The 27,022-nt window shown below is 36.4% G+C and overlaps 2 protein-coding genes across 4 annotated transcripts in view; one reads left to right on the top strand and one right to left on the bottom strand.

Moving 5' to 3' along the window:
- Window positions 1-1,190: 1,190 nt before the first annotated feature.
- ZAR1L (zygote arrest 1 like) lies at window positions 1,191-4,876 on the top strand (the record flags this gene model as incomplete). 3 transcript variants are annotated; one of them, XM_081326568.1, is made up of 4 exons in its annotated part: window positions 1,191-1,904; window positions 2,829-2,921; window positions 3,742-3,816; window positions 4,682-4,870. In XM_081326568.1, the coding sequence occupies 4 exons, from the start codon at window positions 1,191-1,193 to the stop codon at window positions 4,790-4,792; spliced, it is 993 nt and encodes a 330-aa protein (XP_081182694.1). In that variant the 3' UTR covers window positions 4,793-4,870. The 3 variants fall into 3 exon arrangements, with proteins under 3 accessions (XP_081182694.1, XP_081182693.1, XP_081182695.1); XM_081326567.1 differs by having other exon boundaries at window positions 4,649-4,870; XM_081326569.1 differs by lacking the exon at window positions 3,742-3,816 and having other exon boundaries at window positions 4,649-4,876.
- A 1,137-nt stretch (window positions 4,877-6,013) lies between these two features.
- FRY (FRY microtubule binding protein) overlaps window positions 6,014-27,022 on the bottom strand; it is a 140,549-nt gene continuing 119,540 nt past the window's right edge. Inside the window, exons 54-61 of the mRNA XM_081327598.1 lie at window positions 26,226-26,392; window positions 25,257-25,446; window positions 22,098-22,247; window positions 20,374-20,472; window positions 19,767-19,850; window positions 11,641-11,751; window positions 9,294-9,496; window positions 6,014-8,417 (exon numbers count right to left, since the gene is read on the bottom strand). Coding sequence (XP_081183724.1) covers window positions 8,159-8,417; window positions 9,294-9,496; window positions 11,641-11,751; window positions 19,767-19,850; window positions 20,374-20,472; window positions 22,098-22,247; window positions 25,257-25,446; window positions 26,226-26,392 — 1,263 coding nt within the window. The 3' untranslated portion in view covers window positions 6,014-8,158. The remainder of the gene's footprint in view (window positions 8,418-9,293; window positions 9,497-11,640; window positions 11,752-19,766; window positions 19,851-20,373; window positions 20,473-22,097; window positions 22,248-25,256; window positions 25,447-26,225; window positions 26,393-27,022) is intronic.

Here is a 27,022-nt window from a genome sequence, read left to right as displayed (position 1 = left end):
TTTTACGTATTGTGTAAAGTCTGAAGTCATTACACATATTAAAACTTAAGATTCTGCACCATAAACTTACAAATTGCAATATTTAAGCCAAAACCAAACATCACATTAAGAGTTAGTGTGTCGCATGAACAATGAGCCATTAAGTGATTTATTCTGGGTTAGTGATTTATTCTGGGTTATATTAACATAGTTAATTGTGACTTCAGTAAAACCTGGAGTTGAGACCTATATCTTCAACATGGCTTCCACAATATGCCTCATCACTGTATGTTTTTAAAGTTTGTTAAAGAGTTAAATGTAAAGTTAACATATTACTAAGCAATATGTCAATCATAAAATTCCACAAAACCTTTTAGAGCATGCATATATTCCACCAAAACTGTTAAAAATACATATGAAAGGAAACAAGCCAATGCTAGTTGAAATATGCTCACTTGTTTAAAAGACTAACGGAACCATCCAGGTTCTGAACAATCTGGCCAGGTTGCTTTCTGACATGGGGGATTGGTTACATTCAGGCAAACAAAGGGCCCGTAGTTTTACTTTATTGAGTCAAATTACCTGGATTCACAGAGCAAATTAAATAATTTAACTCTTACTGTTTGGATTTCCACAGCACACTAAATCACATTTTGACCAAAAGAACCAATGTTGTTTGGATAACTAGGTTTGTGAAAAACAGGTTTTTATACTGCAACAGGGCCAATATTAGATGTTTATTGGATTGTATCTCTAAAATTCAGTTGGTATCAATGTACTATCTTGGAATAAATGTTTCCACTCCCTAATAATTTGGTACGACTTAATTTTCCGTAAAGTAACCCTTTTTTTCCAAAGGAGCTGCTGAATCAAGTTGTAGTTTCATCTTTCCATTTACAGCCAACTGAATCCAAAACCTATCTGATCCATCATGAATGGTTCTTGGTTGCAAACATTTAGTGGAAGCGCTTTATGGCGCGAATGCACCTTATTGTTTGTGAGTTCAAACCTGTAGACTCCCCACAACTCCGGCGCGTAAATTTCAAACGTACTTTACGAGCGTAGTCAGTACAACCGTTCCTTGATTAACGAAGAGCGTTTATTGTTTTTCGCCACTAGTAATGAGCACTAATTACAACCGGCACTCCTGGGGGCGATAAAAGAGAGGGCAGACAGGAAGCCTACCCTTAAACCAGGCTCCCTGTCCCGGCATGGAGCGTTTCGTTTATCCGCCTTACAGCGTTTATCAAAGTTATGGGAGCAGCTTTACCCCAAGCCACAACGTGGCCTCGAGGCTACCGCCCAAACAGAAGCAGCCGAGCTGGAAGCAAAGCAAGAGTAGCGGCATCTCTAATCCCTACCGAGGGGTGCTGTCTGCCCCCTCCTCGACTCCTCCGGTGTCTTCGCCGGATTATTTGGACACTTACAAGCGAGCGCAGCTAAAGGCGCTGCTGTCTCACGTCAGCCCGGGCCTCACCCCGCGGCTCCGTAAAGCCAACACCAAAGAAGTGGGCATTCAGGTGAACCCGCGGGCGGACGCGGCGGTGCAATGCTCGCTCGGATCCCGGCCGCTCCAGGCCGTCCGACCTCAAAGCCCCTCGGGCCGGCTCAGCCGGGAGCCGTCGCTCCCAGGCTTCTACTCGCCCGCGCTCGGTCGCCGCCTTTTCACCTTGCCCGAAACGGCGGAGAAACCGAAGGTGCCGACTGAAGGGCCGGCCTCGCCACAGTTCAACCAGGAGGCCGAGGAGAAGGGAACGTCCGTCGAGGAGAAGGGAGACAGAGGCGCCGAAGAGAAGGCGGGAGCCGAGGACTGGCTGCCGGGCCACGCTGTCGGATACTCTGCCCAGCAGCTGATCGGAAAAGGAGGCGAGGCTGGGCAAGGCGGGAGCCGCCTCGCCGAAGAGGGCAAACGAACCGCCTTCCAGGTGAGCGGCTCGGTGGTTTTTCAAAACGCCGTGGAAGAACTCGCGTGTTAACTGGACCCTGGCTAGGCGCCTGTCTTTGGCTAGCCCAGGGGTAGGCAACCTCGGCTCTTTTATGACTCATGGACTTCAACTCACAGAATTCCTGAGGCAGCTATGCTGACTCAGGAATTCTGGGAGTTGAAGTCCATGAGTCAAAAAAGAGCCGAGGTTGCCTAACCCTGGGCTAGACTAGAGCAATGTTTCCCAACCTCAGCGTCTTTAGGATGTGGGGACTTCAAATCCCAGAATTCCCCAGTCAGTTGGGAATTGAATCCCGTGAGTTAAAGTAGCTGAGGTTGAGAAACGCTGCACTAGTGTCTTGGGCTAATAAGGCCTGACATTTAAACGAACCCAGTCCACGAGTATGGTGAACATGAGAATACAACCAGGATGTAATGTTTGTCACGTCTCTGAGTCCCCATTCCACCCCAAACACAGGCATGGAATTTAACAGTATATTCGCAAGAGATGTTGGGATTAAGAATTATATAGTCCTGTGCTTCTGGCTTTTTTGAGTTTAGTACTTAGGATTCTGCTAGTAGCCTTTCTCTCTGGGGTAGTACTGTAATTGTTATGTGTGGTAACGTCACCCCTGAATGAGAAATAGGTGTAAAGTTCTTGAAGGTGTCAAAATAGGATAGCATTTGGTTGTGGGAGTAGAACAAAAGTGTATTTGGCCAGAAATAACTCGTATCTTAATATTTGGAGAATGCTTTTTTTCATGCTTACAGAACAAGGTAAATATATGGTGAATAGGATTTTCCCCCCCCTCAAATTCTGCATTTAAAAAGTGTGATTTAAATGTTAATGGCTTAAAATAAATGTTCAAGAATCGTACAAAGCAAATTTAGTAATTTACTATTCATGAACAACTTTCAATTGCAGTTCTTAGAACAGAAATATGGTTATTTCCACTGCAAGGACTGCAAGACCAGATGGGAAAGTGCCTATGTATGGTGCATTTCTGGAACCAATAAGGTATGTTTAAGGGAATATTAGAAAAGTTGCTTCTGTTGTAAGGTGTAAATTTCAGAAAAGGACTCAGTGTCTGGACTGCATGTTAGAAAATGTAACTGCATCTGAAACTTGCAGAATCTTTTTAGGCTCAGTTTTCATTGAATGTGATGAGTAAACGAAGTGATATTTTTGTGCAATTTTTACCTGTTCGCTATAGCAGTGACCAACTGTAAATGCTGGAAGGCAGCATTAAAAAGAGCCTTGGTGGAGCAGTGGGCTAATGCCTCCTTAAGTAACACCAGCTGCCTGCAATTAGTGCAGGTTCGAGTCCCACCAGGCTCAAGGTTGACTCAGCCTTCCATCCTTCCCAGGTAGGTAAAATGAGGACCCAGATTGTTGGGGGCAATAAGCTGACTTTGTAATAATGCCGCTTGGGTGTGTGTGTGAAAGCCCTAATAAGCAGGCATATACATAGAATGAAGGCTACTGCTAAGCTTGTAAGCCGCCCTGAGTCTTCGGAGAAGGGCGGGATATAAATGGAATTAAAATAAATAAATAAATAAATAAATAAATGTTGTTGGTTCACAGTTCATGATATTCTTGTTCACTTTCTCTGAACATAAATTATAGTTACATTTTAATATACTGAATCAGATTTTTTGCTTTGGGTTAAATCATGCAGTGTTAGATGAATCATAAAATGAGCTGAATAAGACCTTTTAATGTCTGTTTGGCACAATGAGTTTTGGTTCAGTTGTGCTGTATAATCTTTTGCTGCTACATTTTAAAGATCCTCTGATGTGAGACTTTCTCCCCTCAAATGTAGCACTTTCATTTTTAGGTATACTTTAAGCAGCTTTGTCGCAAGTGCCAGAAGAGCTTTAATCCTTATAAAGTAGAAGCAATTCAGTGCCATGTAAGTAAGACTTGATATTCAGCAACTTCTATTAACACATTAAAAGAAGTATAAAAAAAGAAAAAACTTGAATTTTTTTTCTGGCTTACAAATTGCAACGTATTAGGAAACTATTTGAATCACAATATTAAAATACAATTCTCTGAGACAAATTGACTTCCATAAGTTGTCTTCTGTACCTCCACAAATAACAGCAATAAATGTGGCACTTTGAAACTTCTCATAGAAAGGCTATCATTTCGCAGAGTTTGGATACAATAGGCAGAATGTCAGGTCAGTCAGCCCATGGAAATTGGAAGTTTGCTGCATCTGAACTGTAAGGCACTTACATTTATAGTAAATTATATCATTTGTATGTAATGTAATCATTTTTGTCAAATGATACTTTTGGACTTAATTATTATTGGAAGAATGAATGAACTCTCTTCCTCTGATGACTGTTAAGTCTTACTGTTCACCAATAAGTATGGATAATTCAGATGCTTCATTTCCTTGTTCTTAATAAGCAAAACTACCCCAGGAATTGATTAGAGATCTTCAGAGGATGGTTGTTAACTACACAATTAAAAATATAGGGTATGGCCATTTTAAAAACTTTTCTTAATCCTGGTTCAACATGGGCGTAGGGTGCTTATCCTTACCTTTTGTTTAATGTTATTTGGCATCTGTGGTACATTTGTGCAATAGGATTAACTTGTATCTTAGTTAATAGAATATTTTTCATCTTTTATAGTTCAAAAGTTTCTAGAAGATCACTAAGTATAATCACAACAAAAATAAACTTTGAAATAGGTTTTGATTTCTTCTACTAATTAAAGTTTGTTATCCTAAGATCTGTTCAAAGACTCGTTGCTCCTGTCCCCAGAAAAAAAGGCACATTGATCTCAAGAGACCCCACCGGCAAGAGCTATGTGGCCGCTGTAAAGGCAAAAGATTATCTTGCGACAACACCTACAGCTTCAAATACATTGTTTGATCTGTGCAGTTTGTATGCTGAGGTTGCATTTAGCTATGCACTTTGTTTCATAATATGGATTTGACTTTAGGATTCTGACCTGGCAATGGATAATGGACTAAAGATGTTTGCAATGCTAAAATATATTTGTAATTTATCACTGTACAGCCTAATTAATAAAACTTAAATTCTAATTAAATTGTTTTTTCCTTGATGAGCATTAAAAAGAGACGGGAAAGCTGACATTCTTAATGAGGTGGAAAACTTAGAGGGATTTTACATACCAGATTAAAGCTTGCAAACAATACATTATATTCCTGCAATCTTTTTGTAGAAACAGTGATATATTTTCAGGATTTTGAATATAATTGAATTTACTGAAGTTTGATAAAGATTGAGCAGTATACTTGCATATTCACTGCAGCATTCTATACATGAAATTAAGTCTTAAATCACTGAAGGAAAAATAGACTTATGTAATGGATTTATATGTTAGGGGTAACAATAATTAAATGGAATAAAAAGCACAAGTAGTCTTCCTGAGTATCAGATGGCCTGTCTGTCTTGTTGAAATTACACAGGAAAAAATACCTGAGCATACTAGTTTACTTAGGTATTTTGTATTGTAATATAAGACATTATCAGATTGCTAATGTACTTTGAATTTTGTGGCTCGTGTTAGATGTTAGCACTTTTGTCCCAGGAGGGACATTACTTTCAAAACTACGGTAATTTGCAAAATAAATAAATAAATGATTAGGCCTATAAGAGATGCATACTGATTTTCATAGCATTATAGATTAAATATGCAATTTCAAACCAATGTAAAAACGGGGAAAAATTGATAAGATTTGGCCACTCTTCATAAACAATTGAGATTTTCATATCTATTTCATACACTAATGCAAAAAATAATAATAACCTGAGTAGTTGCATGTGCAATGAGTTTGTACCCATTTCTGTTGCATTTTAGCAAGGAGATGTGGAAATAGATGGTTAAATGAAGCTTCCATGTTATTTCCAGTTGTTTTCAGATGATAAAAATAGTAGCAAAATTATACTGAAAACAACATAGGTTCTAAAATTGCAAACACAGTTCAATTATGCATTATTAATAGTTCTTAGATACATGTACATAGGTTGACATTTCATTAAAAAAATGATGGTGTTGGTTTAAACCCGAGTTATACACGATCTGATAAGTAGCACAATGAAGAAGAAACATGAACTTCATCTGTTCAATTATATTAGGTTTACTAACACTCAGAAACATTTGTTAATCTCTTACAAAGCATTCCACTAAGAGAATAGTAACTAAGTGAGTAGGGCAGCACTCGAGTCACACAGTGAAAGAGGCACTTCATGTTAGCTTTCATGAGGGTTAGCTGACACGGACTTGCCACACAAGATTATAAGCAATAAAAATAATTTTATATCCTATTAATATTCCCCAATTCCATATGATTATGGTAGTAGGCCTTAGTCACTAAGCATAAAGCTTGTCTCTTCCAACTCAATAGGGAGAAGAAACCAAGATAAATACCTAACAAATGACATGTTGATTTTATAATCTGAATGAGAGATACACTATTTTAATTCCTGTTTGAATCACGTTTAGGAAATGAAATTTTAAATTGGCTTCTATAATAAAGGTGGCACAATCCAGCAGGAAGAGGTTCACACCTATAGAGCCCATTCTGCTCAATTGTGGTGTTACAGAATAAGTACACTTACATTTTGCATAACATAATATGTATTTCTTAACAGCTTGACTTTTCCATTACAATTCAAACTAATACTTTGCTTCTCTGTTACTCAAATTACTGTTTTGAGGAAGGGAGAACAATTTTCATATATTTGCAGAAGCCCTTTCAGCCTGGTTCCTTTCTCATTTGTTTGGACTGTAAGTCTCAGAATTCCAGTATATTCTCTAGTTAGAAATTCTGGTATTAGTGGTCCCAACATCTCTGGAAGACGCCAGATTGACAAAGCTTAGCTAGAGAGAACTGGTTGAGCAAGAATACATTAATTTTAAGGGATTTTGTTAAATTTATATCAATTTGTGCAGGTTAATGTTTGGATGCATAGTGAGCACATAAAAGTTGGACTAATTTACATGTTGATTCAAGCCCAACTAAAAAAGAACTTGATTTCAAAATATTCTTACAGAATTGTTTCCATATATATTATAGCATAAAGTCATTACAATTTAGTACATTTACACACTAATGTGTATGTATATAGATATATGTATGTACACATGTGCATACACATACATATATAGATTTTTATATTTGAGATCTAATGATCAAACTATTAAAAGAAAATTCACAAAACCTTTAAATGTATTTACAGGGTGAATAAGTGACACACACAATGTTGGAATAAAAGTATCTCAAATGTGCAAATAACTTACATGCACTTATTTTAACTCTTTACAGCAGTAAGTGCAAAAAAATTGCCAGAAAACAGGAACATATATTACTAATAAGCGACCCCCCACTTGAAAATAGACAGTAAATCCGATCTGTACTTAATAATTTCAGTGTTATATTCCAAATGTACATTAAAATTAAAGATGCATGTACCAGTTCAAAAGAATTTAAATCAGACATATTTTTCTACAAAATGACAACTTATGCCAGACCAGCATTCTTAATATAAATATACATAAAAGCAACTCTCTAGTAAAAAGCAGCCAAAATCTTTTTTTAAAAAAAATCTTAGTCCATTCATAGGTACTTGGGTCTTAATAACAGACCTCGTGAAATAGGATCTAGTACCTTCCAAGACAGTAGCCTAGCAACATCAACAAATGTACTTCATAGCAGCTTATTTTTCCCTATTTAGAAGATACACTAATCATATTTAAATTACAGTGCACACTTGTAGTCCTTTAAAACAATTTTCATATGCAGAGGCTCTCAGCTTTCGCAGTGACAGTCTTTCAGCATCTTGTCGCTAGCTTCATTCTGCCTGTTTTTAATAACTTGGTCAAAGAAATAAATGTACAAAACTAAAAAAAATCCTAAAGTGAAGGAGAGATTGCACTTTTGATATCTAAAACTATTTTCTAGAAAGGAAGTCTAGCTCAGTGTAGTAGTCTTTGGTATGTAAGGAAGTCACTTCTTCAGTAGTGAATTGCAGTTGCCCTGTGAAAGTCATTTGGGTGTGTAGTTCAGAACAAAGGATTTGATGCTACCTTTGTCCTTATATTATGACTGCACTCTGAAAACACTGCCCAAGTTTTCTTGGAAAATATTGTAAAAGTAACAAGATTGACTATGACTTGACCAACTCTTTCTAGAGCTGAAAATGCACTGAACCATCTCATCCCAGCACGGAAGCAATCCCAGCCTGAAAGAGGTAGGGGGCACAAGACTTTTGTCAGAGACTCGTGCCAGAGACACTGGAATCTGGAAGAAAAGAATTGATCACTCGGTAGCTTTGAGCTCGCCGGATCATGTCCCGGATTTCTATGTTCAGCTCCATCAGTTTCGTACAGATTTCGGTCAGGCTTTGGTTAGAGCCTACCAATGCATAAGTGCCAGATTGCCCTAGGGTTTGGTGCCGGAAGTAAATATTCAGTAGAGTCTGGACTTCATCATCAGAACTGCTTCCAAAAATGTCATTCGGCCATAAATTCCTGCAATGAAACAAAAGTACAGGATATGCTGCTGAAATGCTGTTTAACACAAATGAAATCCCATTTCTTTATTTCTGTGCCTAACATGTAAAAGAGTTTTTTAAAAAACCCACCAGTGTTTTATATATATATATCACAAAAAGAAGGGAAAATGCAAAGGCATTAATTACAATATGCAACACATTTAAGAAGATTCCTCTTCAAGATTTCTCTCTCTCTTTTCAGGGAAGAGGAAGTAACTTCCATTACTACCTAGTAAAGTAACTTTAAAACTCCTGTCTTTTTGTATAAAGCAGGTTCTCTTTTTTATTTGCTTGAACCCATTGGGTTTTACAAGATAATGTAAAACAAAACAAACAGATATGCTGGGTTTTTTTTTTTTGGGGGGGGTGTTGGCTTTTGGTACTATCTCATGTATATATTCCATGCAAAAGAAGCTTGAAAACCAAGACATAGATAGTTTAGTGGACAAAACCAGTAGATATACATGAGTATGTTCACCGTTAAGTTGGCATAACATACTAGAACTTTGTTCCTTTCAACATGCAAAATTTAATTTGTGATCAAGACAGTTTTTTTCATTTCATTACAGAACATGAATGAATTTCATTCATTTCTCTAAGTGAGGGAAAGTGATAATAGACTGTGTTCCAAAGTTATAAGATTTTTTGAACATGACTAACCGATGAACAAAGGGAACACAGAACCTTTTAATTATTTCTCAATTATTAGATTGAAATGAGTCCTTTTAATCTGAGATCATCTATATAAATTCAGCAATAATCAGTATTATTCAGTAAAAACATACAGTATTTGATAGTTGTTCTTCAGAGAAAATAGGAAAATACGATACATTACTCATCTATTTTAATGTACCTGCATTCTCTTATTTGGTGTAGAGCTTTTCCAAGTTCATTGTTTTTCAGACACTCTAGCATAAATTGAATAGCTATTTCTGTAGAAGTGAACATGGGTTCAGAGGTACCACTTTCTATAATCGATGGATCAACTGCAATGGCAGCACTAGCTTCCTTAAGGTTTTTCTTTAACTCACTCAGTTCTCGTGACATATTTAGCAGCTGTGGAAGAAGAAAAATCATTTTCAGCAATGTACATTTTTCCCTCCCATATAAAAGATGCAAAATTCAAGGACAGATGAATTATTTAAATTAGGAGGAACAATATCCACATGAAAATTAATTTAAGAATATGTAGTGAAGTATATATTTGATACATTTTGTCCTGATTTTAAAACCTGGGGAGGAATATAGGGAGTTTTACAAGTTAAAGAATATATATTGTAAATTCATTCTTATTTTTTAAAAATGTAATAGATATTAAGTAAAATAAAATTTTATTTACCCTATTAAGCTATATGAATCCAACTTTATGGATTTATTAAGAAGATTTTTTTAAACTAAAATCAATGCTCTAAGGCTAGCATTAGCATTTCAGCCCCACTGTTCTAAAATAAGATCTATATATTCCACAGTACTTCATGCTATCTTATTATTTCTTTTTTAGCCTCGGTCTATCTTGGTTAAAGACTCTACTTCATTTGTACTATATTTGCCCAGTTTACAAGATCAATGCATGATGTGAGAAGGGTTTTGTTCTTCAGTTGGCTTGTTGCAAACCCTTATACTGCGTGATGTCATTGTTTGGCAGCTGTGAGAAAATGACTGACTCAAGGTTATCCAATTGGTTTTCACGCCTGAGAAAGACCCTGCAGCTCCTTGATTCTAGTCTAGCATCTTAACCACTAAACCACACTGCCTTTCATTTGCATGTTTGTATTTTGTGAGACTGGAATAAATGGATTGTGAATCTCATTAAACATGGCATCCCTTGTCAGAATAAAACACACTCTTTTCCAGTGGTTTTGTTTCTATTCTGGGAGTGGCTTCATAGGGTGGACTCTGCTTAGCTCCATGACTCATGAATCCCACAATACACAGTATTGTTACCCTTGTATTTTTAATCTCCTTTGTACAGTCTACTCTTTATAAATTGAGGTGGGAAAAACTGTGTCAATAATTTTTAAAAATCCGAAAAATCTCAAAAGATGAGGCTGCTAAAGTGACATCAAACTTTACTGTCCCTTGTTTTTAAAATCAGGTGGGATACCATAGGTGTTGGCTTCTGACTTCATGAAAACTAATTATAACAATACTGTATGTTATTGTAGACGCAGCTTACAGCTATATATCAGTTGGGTCCACTGATATCAGTACTATTAAATTTAAAAGGCCGTATTGAGATTATTTCAATTTAAGCAACAATTACTTGAGATCAGAAGTCAAGGCACCTCATCAGCAATTCTACCTGCAGGTTACACTTTACACATCTAGATGGCTAGGTTCTGCTTCATTTTGGACAAAAATAGGGCAAGAATACTAATTCCAAGGAAAATAATACTGTTATTGTATCATGAAAAGTAGATTCTACCATTTCTTAATTCCATGATTAATGTTGGATTATAACTTGAAGAATAAATATATAGCATTTAGATGAGCTATGCTTTTTAAAAACCATGCCACAAACCTATTTAGGAGTAGCCCACTATATGCTACATGCAGCTTACTGTAATTCTGTAGTTTCAGTATTAAAATTAGGGTAGGGAAGTCTTTACTCAGCCATTAAATTCAACCGAGGGTTATTACATTAGTCGCTTTTTGCCAATATTTTATTCAACATTCCTGTGGGGAAAAATGGGGTGTAGAGAATGATGTGCACACCAACTTTAGCTCTCTCTCTCTCTCTGTATAAAGGAGAAGCAAAATGTATATGTAAAAAAATATTGAAACTTTTTTTTAAAATGGGACCAATTTACATAAAATCATCAAAATTCTACATTTATAATTTTTAAAAAAGAGTGCTTATTAGACAATCTGCAGACCATAATGTGTTCAGGACCCAATAAAAATATAGGAGTGTGATTGGCACCAGAGTTTTCCCATGATTCTGTAATAGGAAATGTGGGGGGACATTACACAGTTAAAAAACTGGGGGGGGCGGAGGAGAAAAGAATACTTAATTCCACTTTTATTCATTTTTTTAAATTATTCTTTCCATTACAATACTTGTCCACCAAAATTTAAATGTTCATTACTGATCACTTAAAATTCACCTGGAATGGTGAAAGAAATAAACATTAATCAGAAGAATATAGCAATTACTCCAACAAAAAGATGCTTCTGTCTTTTTTTTTCTTGCTACATACCTCTGGCATTGTACTAACTTCATGCACCTGTCCGATGAGTTTACAGTACGACTGAAAAAGCAACAACAACTGAAAGTGTAGCTTATATAATCTCTGACACAGTTCCAATTGCTAAAAAAAAATAGTAGAAGAGAGAATTACTATTAAAAGGTGACAGCTTGGATTTTTCCATAATGTGCTTTGCAACAGAAACTCAGGGATTACAAAACAATACAAAGCTATTATGAGTATCGTATGCTATTTCTACATCATTTGTTTTAATGTTTCTTTAGGCTGATGATGAATTAGAGCAGCAGAGCTGCTAAAATATAAGCCTCTATATCAGTTATCCCTGATACAATTTTTTTCCTTGGCCATGAACACAGTTGCAAGCCATTCTTTCTTACTCCCATGCAATATGAAGTTAATAATGATGATCTATCTTGTAGGACTTGAAATGCTGAGTCTTAATATACTTTATGATGTAGTCTCTTCTAACATTATTTCTTTTTATTAAGCTAACATTACCAGAATGACTTTAACATTTCATCTATTTCATCTCAATACAATGTGCATTACTTTTATAAGTTTATGACATGAAATTTAAGAACAGACAAGCTGTGCATTTACTTCAAGTAGTATCAGAAATTATATTCTGGCATCATACACCGTAATTTATTGTGATAGGAAACATCTTAAGGCCTCTGTATTCTCCCTTTTCTTCTCCTATATGGCCATGAGAATAAATTTCCAAGCCTTTTTTCCCCATTTTATTAATTTTATTTTACTGTTTTGTCTTCTGTCAAAATAATTTGGCTAATCTTATCTATGTTTTGATAAAACAATAGAATTTTAAAGCATGGGTTATGAAACTATTATAAAGATTCTTATGAAAAAATATAATTTAGACATAATTGAAATGTTCAGTTTCCCAGTTTCAGGGCTCATAGCTGATTTCATTGCAAAACCCATGGCTCATTGTGAAATAGCACAATGGATTCTGTGATTGTAATTCATTCCTATTTTCATGGGACGACTGACCCTTTGAATAAATTACATTATTTGCTAAAACTAGTGAATGTTATTGACTCAGATATTGAGAATAGGTAAATAATTTTTATGGGAACTATTGCATAAATTGAGCCAGATAAATTAAAATTAAAAGTTTTATTCTAAACTATATTTGTTACCTGGTTTACTTATGTTTATGATAATTCCTTAAGTTTAAAAACTATGGCAGCTGTTCCTTAAACTTTTCATTTATCTGAAACATTGTATTTTCATTGAAAGGCTTCACCATATAAACCATAAATTGTGGAACTGTAATATTATATAAAGAATTATTACTGTTGTTGTTTCACTAGCATTCCCTCTTGGAATCTTACGAACTTGCTATAAAGTCAAAACCTTGTGATAATTTGATGCTACTGTATCATTTGGACCCAATTTTAGTTTGATGTCCATTCCAGGAATGACCTATACTATTTTAATAGGTTAAAGTAATAGGTTACTTTAATGATTTGCTGAGTACAGATTCAGAATTATTGCGCTATAGCTTTTGTAAGTGACTGCAAATGACTACTGTAAATTCTGAAACTCAATTACTTAATGCCATAACACGTGGTGATAGATTATCATTTGTTACAAGATCACAACTCATTATATAGTAGCCACTTAAAAGCAGTTGAATTCCTCTTCTGCATCATGAGTATATGTAGTGAATATGTAATTGTTAACTAGGTATCTGGTCCTCCAGATAAATGACCAATTCAGGCCACAAATAACAGTCCTCTCATATGAAATAGTAATGTAGCTAGTTTGCTGCAGTGATGGCTGATGTGATCAGGAAACAAGCCACTTTCTTTAATAACATATTATATTAATTTGATTTATTCAGAAGAGCAGCAACTGAGTGCCCTGATAATTAAAGAAGGCTAATACACTTTCAAATAAAATTCATATAATAATTGGAATTAAATGTGACATGGTCAGAATGTATAAACAAAGAAAGCTCCATTCAAAGGATGGAGCCTGGGAAACTACAATAAAATAAAATTAAAACAAATTATTTAATAACAGTGATTGTACACTGAATACATAAGAAAGTGAAAAAGGAGAAACATGCTAAGAGTTAAAAACAGTGTTATTAGTCCATATTTTAATGGACAAAGAATATGAAAAGAATGTTTAACTTACTGCAAGAGATTCCATTTGCTACACAGCAAGCATGGCACAGGAAAAAGGAAAGGAAAGAAAGTAAAGTGTCAGTGTAATGCATGCAACTGGAAAAGCACAGCCATTCCTACTACTCTCTTACTACAATTAGCAGCGCTTATTTTGAGTTGCTAAAGTGATTCAGGATGTATCAACTACACAACATGCATGGCTCGGAAATCTTAATAATAATTGTAAAATCAATAGCCGCAATTCTCTTATAGATCAGAGTGATCTGAAAGAAAAATAATCAAATCCCATAATAAGTATGTATTAGAACTGGCCAAATAATATACTAGTTTGTGATTTCCAACATCTTCACCAGCAAGATGCAACAGACTGGAAGGAAAAGGTTACAAAAAGGACATAATGTTGGAATTATGAAATCTGTGTTTTCATAATCTTAAAATTTCCATTTTAAGAAATTTTAAAAAGCTGTGGATGCAAATTGATTAGGCTCTTTTAGTATCATGCAGGTTTCAAACAATATCTAGGCGGTAAGCAAACATATAATGCAGGATTGCCCCATTTTTGAAATAGGCGGTCAGGCCCAACTTATTTGCAGGATGTTTCACTGTCAGCTCTTCAATAGAGCATGTTTTGCCACATACTTATTATAGTTTAGGAGAAGATTTAAAGCCTCCTCGTGTTTTTAGATTTTTTTTAAAAGAAGATAATTATATGATTTTAATAGGTTTTCTGTATGTTGTAATCCGTTTGGAGCAATGATAGAATATGCAGCATATATCTTTTCTAAAAATAAAATAAAAAATAAAATAATATGATTCATTTTTAAAAAATGCCAGCCCCACCTCAACCTCATCTGTGTTGTGCTGAAAAGCATCTGTTTATGCACAATTTTGTACTTGCTGATTCTGATAAAAAAAGCCTCAATGTGTACCGTAGAAGTTAACTATAGTTAACCTATTTCTGAAAGCCATTTGTAAATTAAGCTATCATTCTTCGGGTATTGATATCTTTAAAATGTAACTTAAGATAATGTAGAGGAATATTTCTTTAGGATAGCTGAGAAATTAAACTGCTCACAGCATTCAAACTGCTGACAAACCATCTGAATTTGCCTTAGGACATGCTATACCCCAGGGCTTTTCAACCTTTTCACCCATTGTACCACTTTTAGGATATGGCAACATCCGAGTACCACCAGCCACCTAGCAAGGTGTCAAAAACTTGATGACCAACAAAAAAGAAAAGAAAAGAAAAAAGTGATGAAGTACAGGTAGTCCTCGACTTACAACAGCTTGCTTAATGACTGTTCAAAGTACCAATGGCTCTGAAAAAATGAATTAGTTGCCAAACATCTGAATGTAAAACACAAGACCCTGGAGATGCTGCAATATTCCAGCTGATCAGCGCTTCTTCTGGGCTCAGAAGCGCTAGGATCAGCGCCGAGCTCCAGCTCTAGCCTGGCGCTGATCCTGGTGCTTCCACTGAGTCCTGACAACCCTGAAGAAGCGCTGATCCTGGCGCTTCCACTGAGCCCTGCAGCTCCAGCCATCTCTCGCTCAGGCTTGTGCGGTGCTGCCACCAGTTCAGCTCATTCCCGTCCCCCACTACCACTTTTCTAGGATGGTCGTGTACCACCTGCCAGGTGCCAATGTACCACAGGTGGTACCCGTACCACTGGTTGAAAAGCCCTGCTATACCCAACCAGAATATGAAAGATGATGGTTCTGTGAATCATGAGCCTGAATATTTCTTTTTCCTAATAAAATAGCACCAGTCACCTATTTCAAGAAAACTCTTTCTCAAACATCTATCCAGCTGTCCATAAGTAATACAGTATGTGGGAACAATCTACTCTGGGCCATCTTTCCTAGATCAGTGATTCTAATCTCCAACACCTTGATCATCATATAGGACCAGTGTTCCATCACTGTAAGAAATGGAGAAAGAGAGCACCCTATCAAGCAAACATTTCTGAAGCTTTGTAAAAAAAATCCTAAGGAAACGAAAGATGGTTTCTCCTCAAAAGATCTCCTTCAACAGTGATAAACCAGTGATTTTATCTTGCTATATATGCATTCATTTTTGAAAAAAAATAATTAACTTGCCATGGAAAGTAAGGTTAAGAAATGCAGTGTTTACACCTATACAATCTAGCTAAAACTGAAGTATTTGGATATAGTTTGATGATAATAATGATAATTGGACAGAAATCCTAAAATGTATAAATTTATATAACCAGAAGTACAACAACATTTTTTGAATTAGATTGTTATTTTTATTATTAGACTTTTATCTCATTTTTTCATATATAACTAAGGCAGTGATCTTACCTAATTATTATGACTATAATAGCTATTATGTTTAGTAATATTATACTAAATTATGATGATGATACTTGAACTTTCAGAAATAATTAAAAACTGTTATTTTTCACTTAAGCATTTGTATGTCATTTTATACATATGTTGTATTACAAATAAAATATAATATTTCTACCACTGCCTACATGCTTCATTGGATAAAAACAATGAATTCTTGGCATTTAGAAGTTTTGTCTTAGCAGGATCTCCAGTTCTGCATGATTTGAGGTACTCTGAATACTTAATTTAACTAACATAAAAGCAATAATCAGGGAACATATCATCTTCTTTGAATTACTCAATGTAAATGAATGAGCACATTCTAATAATGTAAACTTGTGTCCAGAGGAGACACAAAATATGGCACTGGAATGCTCCTTTGGTCTGTGCATTAAAATATATTGTCATTTAGATGGGAAAAGGCAGGAGAAATTCAGTTTTAATTACATTAGTTAGATTTGGTTAGTTTTGAAAAACCCCTAATTTGTGGCAAATGGCCTTGGTCACAACCAGGCTATATAAAGCTTATGGCATGCCAGGACAAACTAATAGATCATTAATAAATGCTTTTTTACTAAATAATTACCACAGGCCAAATCCTACGAGGCTTAGAAACTACAAACCTCATTATAAATAAATAAATAAATAATTTTATTTGTATACCGCCCTTCTCCCGAAGGACTCAGGGCGGTGAACAGGGCAAACATATAAAAATACAAAATACAAAAATTAAAAAGGAATTAAACAAGATGCCCAAGTTAACAATAGATTAAAATACATTTAAACAACAATAAAATCCAAACCCCATCCCCCATCAGGCCAGGCCGGCTTGTTCAAACAAAAAAGTCTTCAGATCGCGCCGGAAGGAGCGAAGGTCGGGCGCCATCCGGAGCTCAACCGGCAAACAGTTCCACAATTCCGGCGCGCCCACAGAGAAGGACCTCCCCCTGGGGGCCACCTTTATCCCAGAAAGGTAGACATGCCAATGGGAAGTTAAAGCTGAATATTCTCTAATTCCACATACAAAAATAAGAAAAAAGGTTTACTTTCTCTTGTTATTATTTTATGCATATGGCCAAAAATAATGGGAGGAGACCCAGTGCAAAGAGAGGAAACTGATTATGTGGGAAATTAAAAGCAAATATTTTTAGCACTGACTAGACCAATAGCACATATGACAGAAGGGAAGTTGAAAGAGTAATTTGCAAATAAATCAAGAAAGCAAAAGCTATCAACAGTCTTCAAAACTTTACAGGGAAAAAAATACATTGAAGCCACATGTTGATATTTGTAACATTACTTGCACTCTACAGATCCTGGAAATCAGCTATTTTTCCCCCAGTTATGGCAGATATGCTGCTTTCATTCATATTTCTTCCTGATTCTGTTGTTTCAAAAAAAAAACTACTCTGAAATTCATCTCCAAGCCTTTGGCAAGGAAACTATTCTGTGTTGACCAGAAGTGCAATAGGCCAGAAGTACTCAGTACTGCTTTACTTTCCACACATTGTAAAGAAATATGTAAATGCAGAATATATTGTTCACCACTTGACTCTGAACATGCTATGGACAGTGTATTATTCAGCACTGGATTCACACCAAGACATTAGAATTAACAGTCCATTAATATTACAATATGTCTTCAATGCTGGTTTATTCCTTGAGCTTCTTAAACAGGAATATATTAATAAGACAGAAGAAAAGAGGATATTATGCCCTATTCCAAGTGGAACAAGTTAAAGCAACTGATTTGCATCATAGAATCACAGGGTTGGCACGGTTCTTTGTACACTAGGTATGTCAGGAATGATGAAATCCTTGGTTTATTATTCACATCTATTTATGTGATTAGTCAGCAGGCATGAGCAAGAGTAGTATTCACCACTTAATATGTTATATATGGTAATCTTAAATGATTAGAACATTTTTTTTATGTTGATGTAGTTATTTTGAAACTAATAGTATGATTTTAATCCCAGCTAGGGGATTAAACTGCTTGAGAGTTGGAAGACTGGCCTATAAGCCCTCAAACATAATACGGAAATACCTACATAAATCTGGTCATTTATTCCACCTCTTTCCCAAAGAGAAATGTAAGCCAAGCTTCTAGATTACTGGGGGAATCTCTTTCATGCTTTTTCAAGGAGTATTTTCGAGTTGAAGGCAAAAAGATGCTTTTGCGGTAAATGAATGATCCTGGAAAAGGCATAGCTGCTTTAAGGCGCTACAGACAAATGCTACTACATTCACTTGTGCTTCAAAGCACTTTTTTGTTTTCTGGTCCAAAGCGAGACATAAGCCTATTCACTAATATATGTCTACTTTCTGATTATATAGGAATGAGTGCAAAATAGTCAAGGGGTTGTTTGCAAAGTTGAGGCAGCTGTATCTGTTGAATGGTCTTTCCTGTGTTGCCTCTGAATGCAGGAGCAGGCACAGACCCTTTGTTGCTAATCTCTGTGTTATGTATGGGGATAATAAAATATAGCAGCAGCTCATTGTGACCATCAGGTGGCGCTGTACTGTAACTGGACTGGCTGGTAAGCGCTCGGTGGGAAAACCCAAATAAGGGATTGGCTGCCAGTGCACCTGGCCAAGTATATAAGGGGATACAGGTAACCCCTTTGTTCGCTGGAGTACTGCTACCAATAAAGACCTGCCATGCTGAGTCCATTGTAGTGGCCAAGAACCCACTACTCAATACTCTGTATTATATATGCACATGAATAACCCGAAAAAGTCTTTGAAACAGCTGGAGGATGGCTGTTGAAAGACATATGAGGCTGGTCCATTTGAAGATTCCCTTCAAATTCATCAGAGGCATTCTTCCTAGAAAGAAGCTGGCAACCCTAGAAAAGGAAACTATTCTTTCTTTCCCCGTTATTGGCATTTGGTTGAGATGGGTGGCCATAGCAATTAAATTAATACATTTCCATGAATTTTAGGTATTTACATATACTTTGACTTACTGGTGGGAAGTAAGTAAGAGGAGGCCCTCTCTGTAAGTTCCCACAGAGAGGGCCTCCTCAGGGTGCCTCCGGTCAGAGAATGTCGGCTGGTGGCCCCCAGGGGGAGGGCCTTCTCTGTGGGTGCTCCGGCTTTATGGAATCAGTTGCCGGTCGAGCTCCGGATGGCACCTGACCTTCGCTCCTTCCGACGCGGTCTGAAGACCCATCTATTTGAACAAGCCGGCCTGGCCTGATGGGGGATGTGTTGGGGTTTTAATGGGGATTTTTATATTATTATTGATTGTTTTAGCTGGGCTACTATTTAATTCTTTTTAATTTTTGTATTCTGTATTTTTATATATGCCCTGTTCACCGCCCTGAGTCCTTCGGGAGAAGGGCGGTATACAAATATAATAAAATGAAATGAAATGAAATGGTGGGGATTCGAAGGAAGAAGGGATTTTTCAATGTTCAAAAAACAAAACAAAACTCTATGGGAGTGCAAACCTTCCCTCAGCATGTGTGAGAATAACTCAGAATCTGCTTATATTAAGTTCCCATAGTTGCTATGGTTTTAGACTGAAATTGAAACCAACACAAGGCACACAAAAACCTTCTTCCAGAAACAATACCATATAACCAGAATTTTTATTACCTTTTCTTCTGAATCTCCTGGCTGACAGGTGATAACCCCATCTCTTGAACCCCCTGAAAAAGTTGCCTTGCAGTTTGCCAGCCACTGTTTGTAAAAAACAATATATATGTATATATGTGTGTATATACATACATCCACATCCACACCCACACATATTTATATAGGCATTAGCACAAAAGACATAATCTTTCCATTTTTTGAAAATCATACTTTTGAGATAATATACATTTTACTGAATTTCTAAATATTTTCTGGGATAAATCTAAGAACTGATGCATTACTGTGCTGAATATAAAATTCTTGAATTAAAATGTAGTAGATACTACATTATAACCTAATCAAATTTAATCACATTATGATGACTCCAATCCCTAAAAACATTTATAGATCTTGTTTACTTCCTAAAATGTGATAAAGTTTTAAAAGTTAAAATCTTTTAAGATACGTAGAGTATATTCTGAAAGTAATGAATAACACAACATCAGTGTAACTAGCTCTAAGTTTGTTTTTTAAAAAATGACTTACTGATGAACTAATCCCCTTCCAGATTTTAGATTTAAAAATAAGACAAAATCAACATAAGACAAAACATAACAATCATGCTTACAGAAAGTGTTGCTTCTTTTCTGTTATTATATGTATCCAAGTATTCTTGCAGTTCTAAGACACTAAACTTTAATTTCTCTAGAAGCCCACAAGAGAGAAGCTGGAAAAAAATAAAGATGCTTCAGTGAATATTGTTTCTTTCAAACACTGGTAAAAAATGCTCTCATCGAGTAATGAAAATCAGTAGGAACAATCCCATAAGAGTTAAACTCTGGAATAGTCATGCAGAAGTGGCTTTGTCTGAGGCACACTGCTTCATATGAGATCAGATATTGCAGAGAAACTCTGGTCTAGCTGATGAAGATTCTCAGTCATCCTGGTAAAGTTATCTTAAGGCTGAGTCATGGAAGCTAGACTTATTTTGTTGTTGGTTTGAAATATTTCACTGCTCAGCCAAGCAATTTCATCAGTCAGAGTTAATTAGTTAGGCAGAGATAATAAAACATATAAAGAACGGTTGCTGGAATTGGGTATGTCTAGTTTAAGAAGGACTAGGGGTGACATGATAGCAGTATTCCAATATCTCAGGGGTTGCCACAAAGAAGAGGAAGTCAAGCTATTCTCCAAAACACCTGAAGGCAGGACAAGAAGCAATGGATAGAAACTAATCAAGGACAGAAGCAAACTAAAACTAAGGAGAAATTTCCTGACAGTTAGAACAATTAATCAGTGGAATGACTGGCTTCCAGAAGTTGTGAATGCTCCAATACTGGAAGTTTTAAAGAAATGATTAGACAACTATTTGTCTGAAATGGTATAGGGTTTCCTGCCTGAGCAAGGGGTTGGACTAGAAGACCTGCAAGGTCCCTTTCAACTCTATCATTCCATTCCATTCCTCTCCACTCCACTCCACTCCACTCTATTATTATGAATCATTGGAATGTACTAATTCCTCCTGCACTAACCTCTCCTCCTAACCAACTTACTCTGATTGGTGAAGCTGTTTGGATGAGCAGTGAAACGTCTCAAAAATCAAGAAAATAGGTCTAGTTGTCATGACTCAATCAACAACTTTACCTGGATGACTGAAAATCTGCATTGACATATTACAATGAACTCTGGGGAAGAAATGTGGAAGGAATTGGTACATTCCAAGGACTCTGCCTAACTAACTTGCTCTGACTGATGAAGTTGCTTGGGTGACCAGCAAAATGTCCCAAACTAAGAAAATAGGTGCTATGACTCAATCTTCAGTCTCTAGTTTAACCTTCTTCATGAAGAAAATGGTTTGGAATTTGAATAGTAGCACTTTGGTGATGTAAGTTTCCATTTATAGTCTGACATGGCAATTCATACAAAAACAGATTTTGTTGATTAAGGCATCTGGCTAGAAAGCGGGAGTCACTTCAAGTCCTGTCTTAGGCATGAAAGTCAGTTGGGTGACTTTGGGCCAGTTACTCACTCTCAACCCAACCTACCTCACAGGTTTGTTGTTGTGGGGAAAATGGAGAAGGAACGTGTGTTGGATATGTTTGCCATCTTGAGTTAATTATAAAAATAATAAAATGGGATACAAATAAATAAAAGAAAAATAAATAAAATATAATTGTGCATTAAAGGCTGTATTGTATGCTCCATAATATGCAATATATCTGTCATTATCCAGTGAACAGATATTCAGAAGAACTGACATGCTGATCATGAAAAGATATGATGAAATTATACATCCACATAATTGTAATAAACATGCTGCTTTAGTGTGATTGCTTATGTAAATTTACTCACGGTTTCAGCATCTACAAAAAGAGTAGGACATTCTGAACATGAAGTCAGCATTTGGGATGAGCTAACAAACTTTGAGCCAATTCCTCGCAGATTGTCACCAAGATAGCTGGCAGCATCACAAGTTAGAAAGCAGAATCTTTTCTGAATATTCTGTAAAGCAGAATTATGCCTATTATATTTGCTGTAGAATTTAATACATCTTTTAGTTTCATACACAGGCAGTTCTTGAGTTATGACCATAATGGAGCTTGCCCATTAAGGTTGCAAGTGGTGACGACACTCATCCTCTGCTCTCCCTGATGTAGTTGTGGAAACAAACATATGGGTTGTTAAGCAGGTACAGGGTTCCTCAGGGTGAGGGAGGCCCTGGAAGGCCTACTATAGGCCCATGCTTGCCTTCCCTAGGCTTCTTCCACCCTGAGGCATCCCATATGCTACTTCTCGCCCCTTGGGTCCTTCTTCAGCTTCCTTCCCACCCAGCAACCTGGGAGAGATCAAGCTTGCTGGAGTGTGCCAGCCTCGAGCAAGCAAGGAGAGATCAGGCTGGATGCACTACAGCCAATCTGATCTCCCTTGGGTGAATGAGTGGCTGCAGGGACTTAGCAGCTTGGGATGCGTGAGTGCTGCAGCATTCCTGTGGTCGATCATAAGGGCAAATAACTGCAGAGGTGCTGCAGCTACCATCAATTTGAAACTGAGTCGTAAGTAGCTTTCAAGGAATCTGTCTTAACTTTGAACAGTCGCTAAGGAACCAGTGGTAAGTCAAGGAGTATCTGTAATGTCTTTTGTTTCTTGTATGATTCAAGATGAAATATGTAACGTAAGTGGGGTGTATATTTATATACTTAAGGATATATGTATATCTGTAATGGTTTAATTATACACTATTAACTTTTCTGTATAGTACTGGTATTCATGAATGTGCTATGCCAGTCTCCTTCCTACCTGCCCCAGGAGTCTGTTGTAGATGACATCTGGTTTTTTTCCCCCCAGGAGCTACTGAGTCTTTTGGTTCAGTTAAGATGTGTTGGAAACCTTTATTTGGTTGTGTGCTATGGTAATGACATGTGGTTGTATTAGTTTGTGGTTGTTTCTGAGATTTTTTGATGTATGACAGTGTTATCTTTTTCATAGTTTCTGTTGGTTGTACTGTTGTGGGTTGATAAAGTTATTGTGTGGGTGTCCATTTTATTGGAAGATGCTTATAGGTTGCCTGTTTCCTTTTTCTGGTGTTCTGGGTTGCTGCAGTGTGTTTGTGCTTATCTGAATAATGTTCTTACACAGCTCTTCTTAAGAGAGGTTGTATTGCTTTTTTGCTACATTTGTTCCTATTTTTATTTCTATATTATTTTTTCTTTTTCTGCACTTTCTACTTTTCTTTTTACTATTTGTAGTTAAGATAACGTAGTTTTTATCTGTTTAACTATAATGTTTGATAAAATCATTATTAAAAAAAGAAAATCGCAGGAGAGGCTTCTCTGTGTTTTGGTACTACTTGAAAAATTTTTTTACACAATGAAGTTCAGCTGGAAACTATGAAAGCTGAATTTCTTTTTTCATTTTTCTTGATTGAGATTATTTTGCCTTAAGGAATGCTCTGTTATAACTGTAAACAGCTAATAATAACTTTGGTTTATCATTTAAAAACCATGATGGGAAATTTTTGCATTGGATATTAAAGCAGAGTTATTAGGGTGTGTTATTACCAGACAAGTATATTAATATAAAATAGAACAGCTAAACAGAGGTGAGATTTTCATGACCAAACAATTTTAAATGGTTTTCCTGCTAAACAAAGTTATTTAAAAGTAAAAGTCTATGTCCAGGCATGACTCTTTTTTCTCAGTAGAGGATTGTCTTTCAGTTTCTTCTTGCATGAAGAATTTAATTTTAGTGTTCACTAACATTCAACTCTATTTAAGTGTTTTATTATAAAGGACACTGTATACTGTTCAAAACACTGTATAAGATGTGTTTGAACATCTACAAATTTGTCCTACCAACCTCAACTCTCTTCCTTCCCAAAGTGGTTAAATGTAATACAGGTGCCTCTAATGTCTATTGCAAGTATGCTTTAAAATCCCAGAATGATAATTCTGCCATATTTTCAACAAACCAGGCTGAGTTTTCTTGAAAAAATGCAAATAGTCCTCTGTTTCAAAACAGTGCAATTAGTTTTAAACAACAGGATTCATGGAAGTGATTTGCCACTACCTCCCCACCACAAAGATTCATTTTACTTCCTGAAATACTCTACAATACTAGTGGTACCAACTGTTTTGACCCATGTAAAAATAAAATATTATTTTCTTTATAAAGTTATGAAAGAGCAAATGATAGAAGAAAAAAGAGATTGCAGAGCCAGTTCCCAAATGTGAAATTTGACTGTTTTAAAGTTCTGTCACATTAAAGTATGAAAACTCTTCCCATAGAATTGAGGTATCTAAAAAAGTGAATAGGAAAAATCTGAAAGAAGTAAACAACTATAACTATGACTAGCTGAAGTAAGCCGCACTCATAAAACCTATAGGAACAATCCATCTTCACAAATCAGTGGCATAGCGTGGGGGGTGCAGGGGGGGGCGGCCGCACCGGGCGCAACATCTGGGGGGGCGCGCTCGCACTCGCAGCTCTCTGCCCCTGCCTGGCTCACTCACTCTCTCTCACTGCAGTGCTGGCTGTGTGAATCCGATCCGAGCCGCCGGGTCGCCGCCCACTGTGGAGGGGGGGTGCCAGGCGTGCGGTGCAGTGCGGAGAGAGAGCGAGGGACTATCTGGGGGAGGGACAGTGCAGCGGCCGGGTGCTTGCCCCAGGTGCTGACAACCCACGCTACGCCACTGTCACAAATATACATTTCTCTTCTGAATCCATCTACTTAAACCAGAGTAAAGGAAGAGAAAACATGGCTTGAGAATAATTAGGTTGTCTGAATGCAGCAAGAAATTACTGTAGTGAACTATATTCATTTACAGTGTCCATGTGAAAGCACCTTTATGAAGGCTTGAGCACAAGAGTTAGGAAAGCAGAATTTCTGTAAACATTAGGAATTTAAAGAGTGACACATAAGGCAATTCTCTTCTAGACACTTCTACTACAAATTATAAGCTTTTTATATTTATCCAGAATTAACCATATAGGATTCTAGAACTATTTCCTTACCTTGAACAAGGAGGAAAACACATGGAAAGTATAAACAGCACAGGAGCCATCTGAGTCACACATAAGCTGGTTTATATGACTACGCCAAGCTTCTTCTGCAGCATCACAGGGAGTAGGCTGAAATGCAGCCAGGATAGCAGAAAAGAATGGGGAAGGTGGGGGTGAAGGAATGCGGTCACCTTCTCCAAAACTGTAACAAAGAAAAATTCACCATGTTAGATAAGGACAGATAATGTGTCTAAAACTCCTTGGTTTTCATACACGTACAATCTTAATTAGTGTAATGATTTGACACAAACTGTTTCTTATACGCTATTGTGTAAATTTTTTCAATTTTTCAATTCCTCCTGGCATACCTATAATTAAACCTCTTGAAGTTTATATTGCATTTTTAAACATTTGCTTTTAGTTTTATTTTAGGAAATAGCTTTCATTTATTTGAACCATTTTACTGTTTTGCTACTGTATGCTGTGAATTTTGTTGTGTGCACTTTTATTTATTAAAAAAGAAATATAGATAAAACTGCTCTCATACATAAATATATGCATAAAGAAACACAACCCTAAATGTATGACCGCTGCCTCAAAGGAAAACAAGACAATAAAAACAAAAATGTCACCATGACTGTATCTAAGAAGATATTTTCCTTTCAAATAAATACTGTATGAAGAATATATATGTGTATATGGAAAGAACTAATCCAAAGTCTGGAGTAAAACATAACTGGTCTGGAGCAGCTGCAAAGGTGCTGGACTAAGAGTAGGAAGGCTGCGTTCAGTTCCACCAATGCCCACAGAATTTCAATGGGCCACTCACGCTCACAGCCTTAGAGGGAGGTTGTTGGGAACAATAGACAAGAGTCCTATGTATATTGCCTTGAACAGGAAGGAAGGAAGGAAGGAAGGAAGGAAGGAAGGAAGGAAGGAAGGAAGGAAGGAAGGAAGGAAGGAAGGAAGGAAGGAACCTACCTGGCAAGTGCATATTGGTCTAGAAGTCGGTCACCTTTTTCTTCAGCTTCAGTCATATCTAGACTAAAACTATCACCGTATTCAAATGCTGCTGGGAGTTCATTGGTAGATCCGGACAGATCATCCTCCTGAACTGAGGTATCTTCTTCTTCTTGGGCACCTTCAACCTAAAGGAATCAGTTATAATTATAAATAGTGCAATTTGTAGTACAATTTGAGCTGAATTTTGCTTCAGATGACTTAATGAATGTGAACCCATGCTACTCCTAGAAACAATACAGTGGATTGCTCTTGCTTTGTTCCAGAATGATTTTTCTTTTAAAGTTCTGAGTTTAGCCTACAACTCTGGTAGCTAAGACAAGTTCTAATTACTTCCAAGCAAAGACAAGGTCACTTAGGGGTGCTTATAAAGTCAAATAATATTGATAATATTGATACAGCCAAATAAAAATTTATTTATCAAATAAGATCATATGATATGATGTATTTGTTATACAGCTGCACAGAACTAAAATTATTGATTTGCATGAAAATTCCAAACATGAGCAATCAAAATAAAAAAAATTATTATGGTGAATCAGTTCCTTTCAGTTAAAAGTAAAGGAAGGGGGAAAAACATGACAGAGGTATATAACATCAGGGAAGAAAATACCAATTTTTCAACTGAAAAAAAATCCTATCTTTTTGAGTTACAAAATTTACTGAACATTTTTTAAAAAAGAAAGCATTTCCAAGAGAAGAAAATAGAAATCACAAGCACAACCAAGGCAAATCTACTAAGCCCTTATTAACTTTTA

Source organism: Vipera berus, assembly GCF_964194415.1.
Source record: "Vipera berus genome assembly, chromosome: 4".
Taxonomy (NCBI): domain Eukaryota; kingdom Metazoa; phylum Chordata; class Lepidosauria; order Squamata; family Viperidae; genus Vipera; species Vipera berus.
Note: the sequence above shows the minus strand (reverse complement) of the source record. Positions and strands in the feature narration are given on the sequence as shown.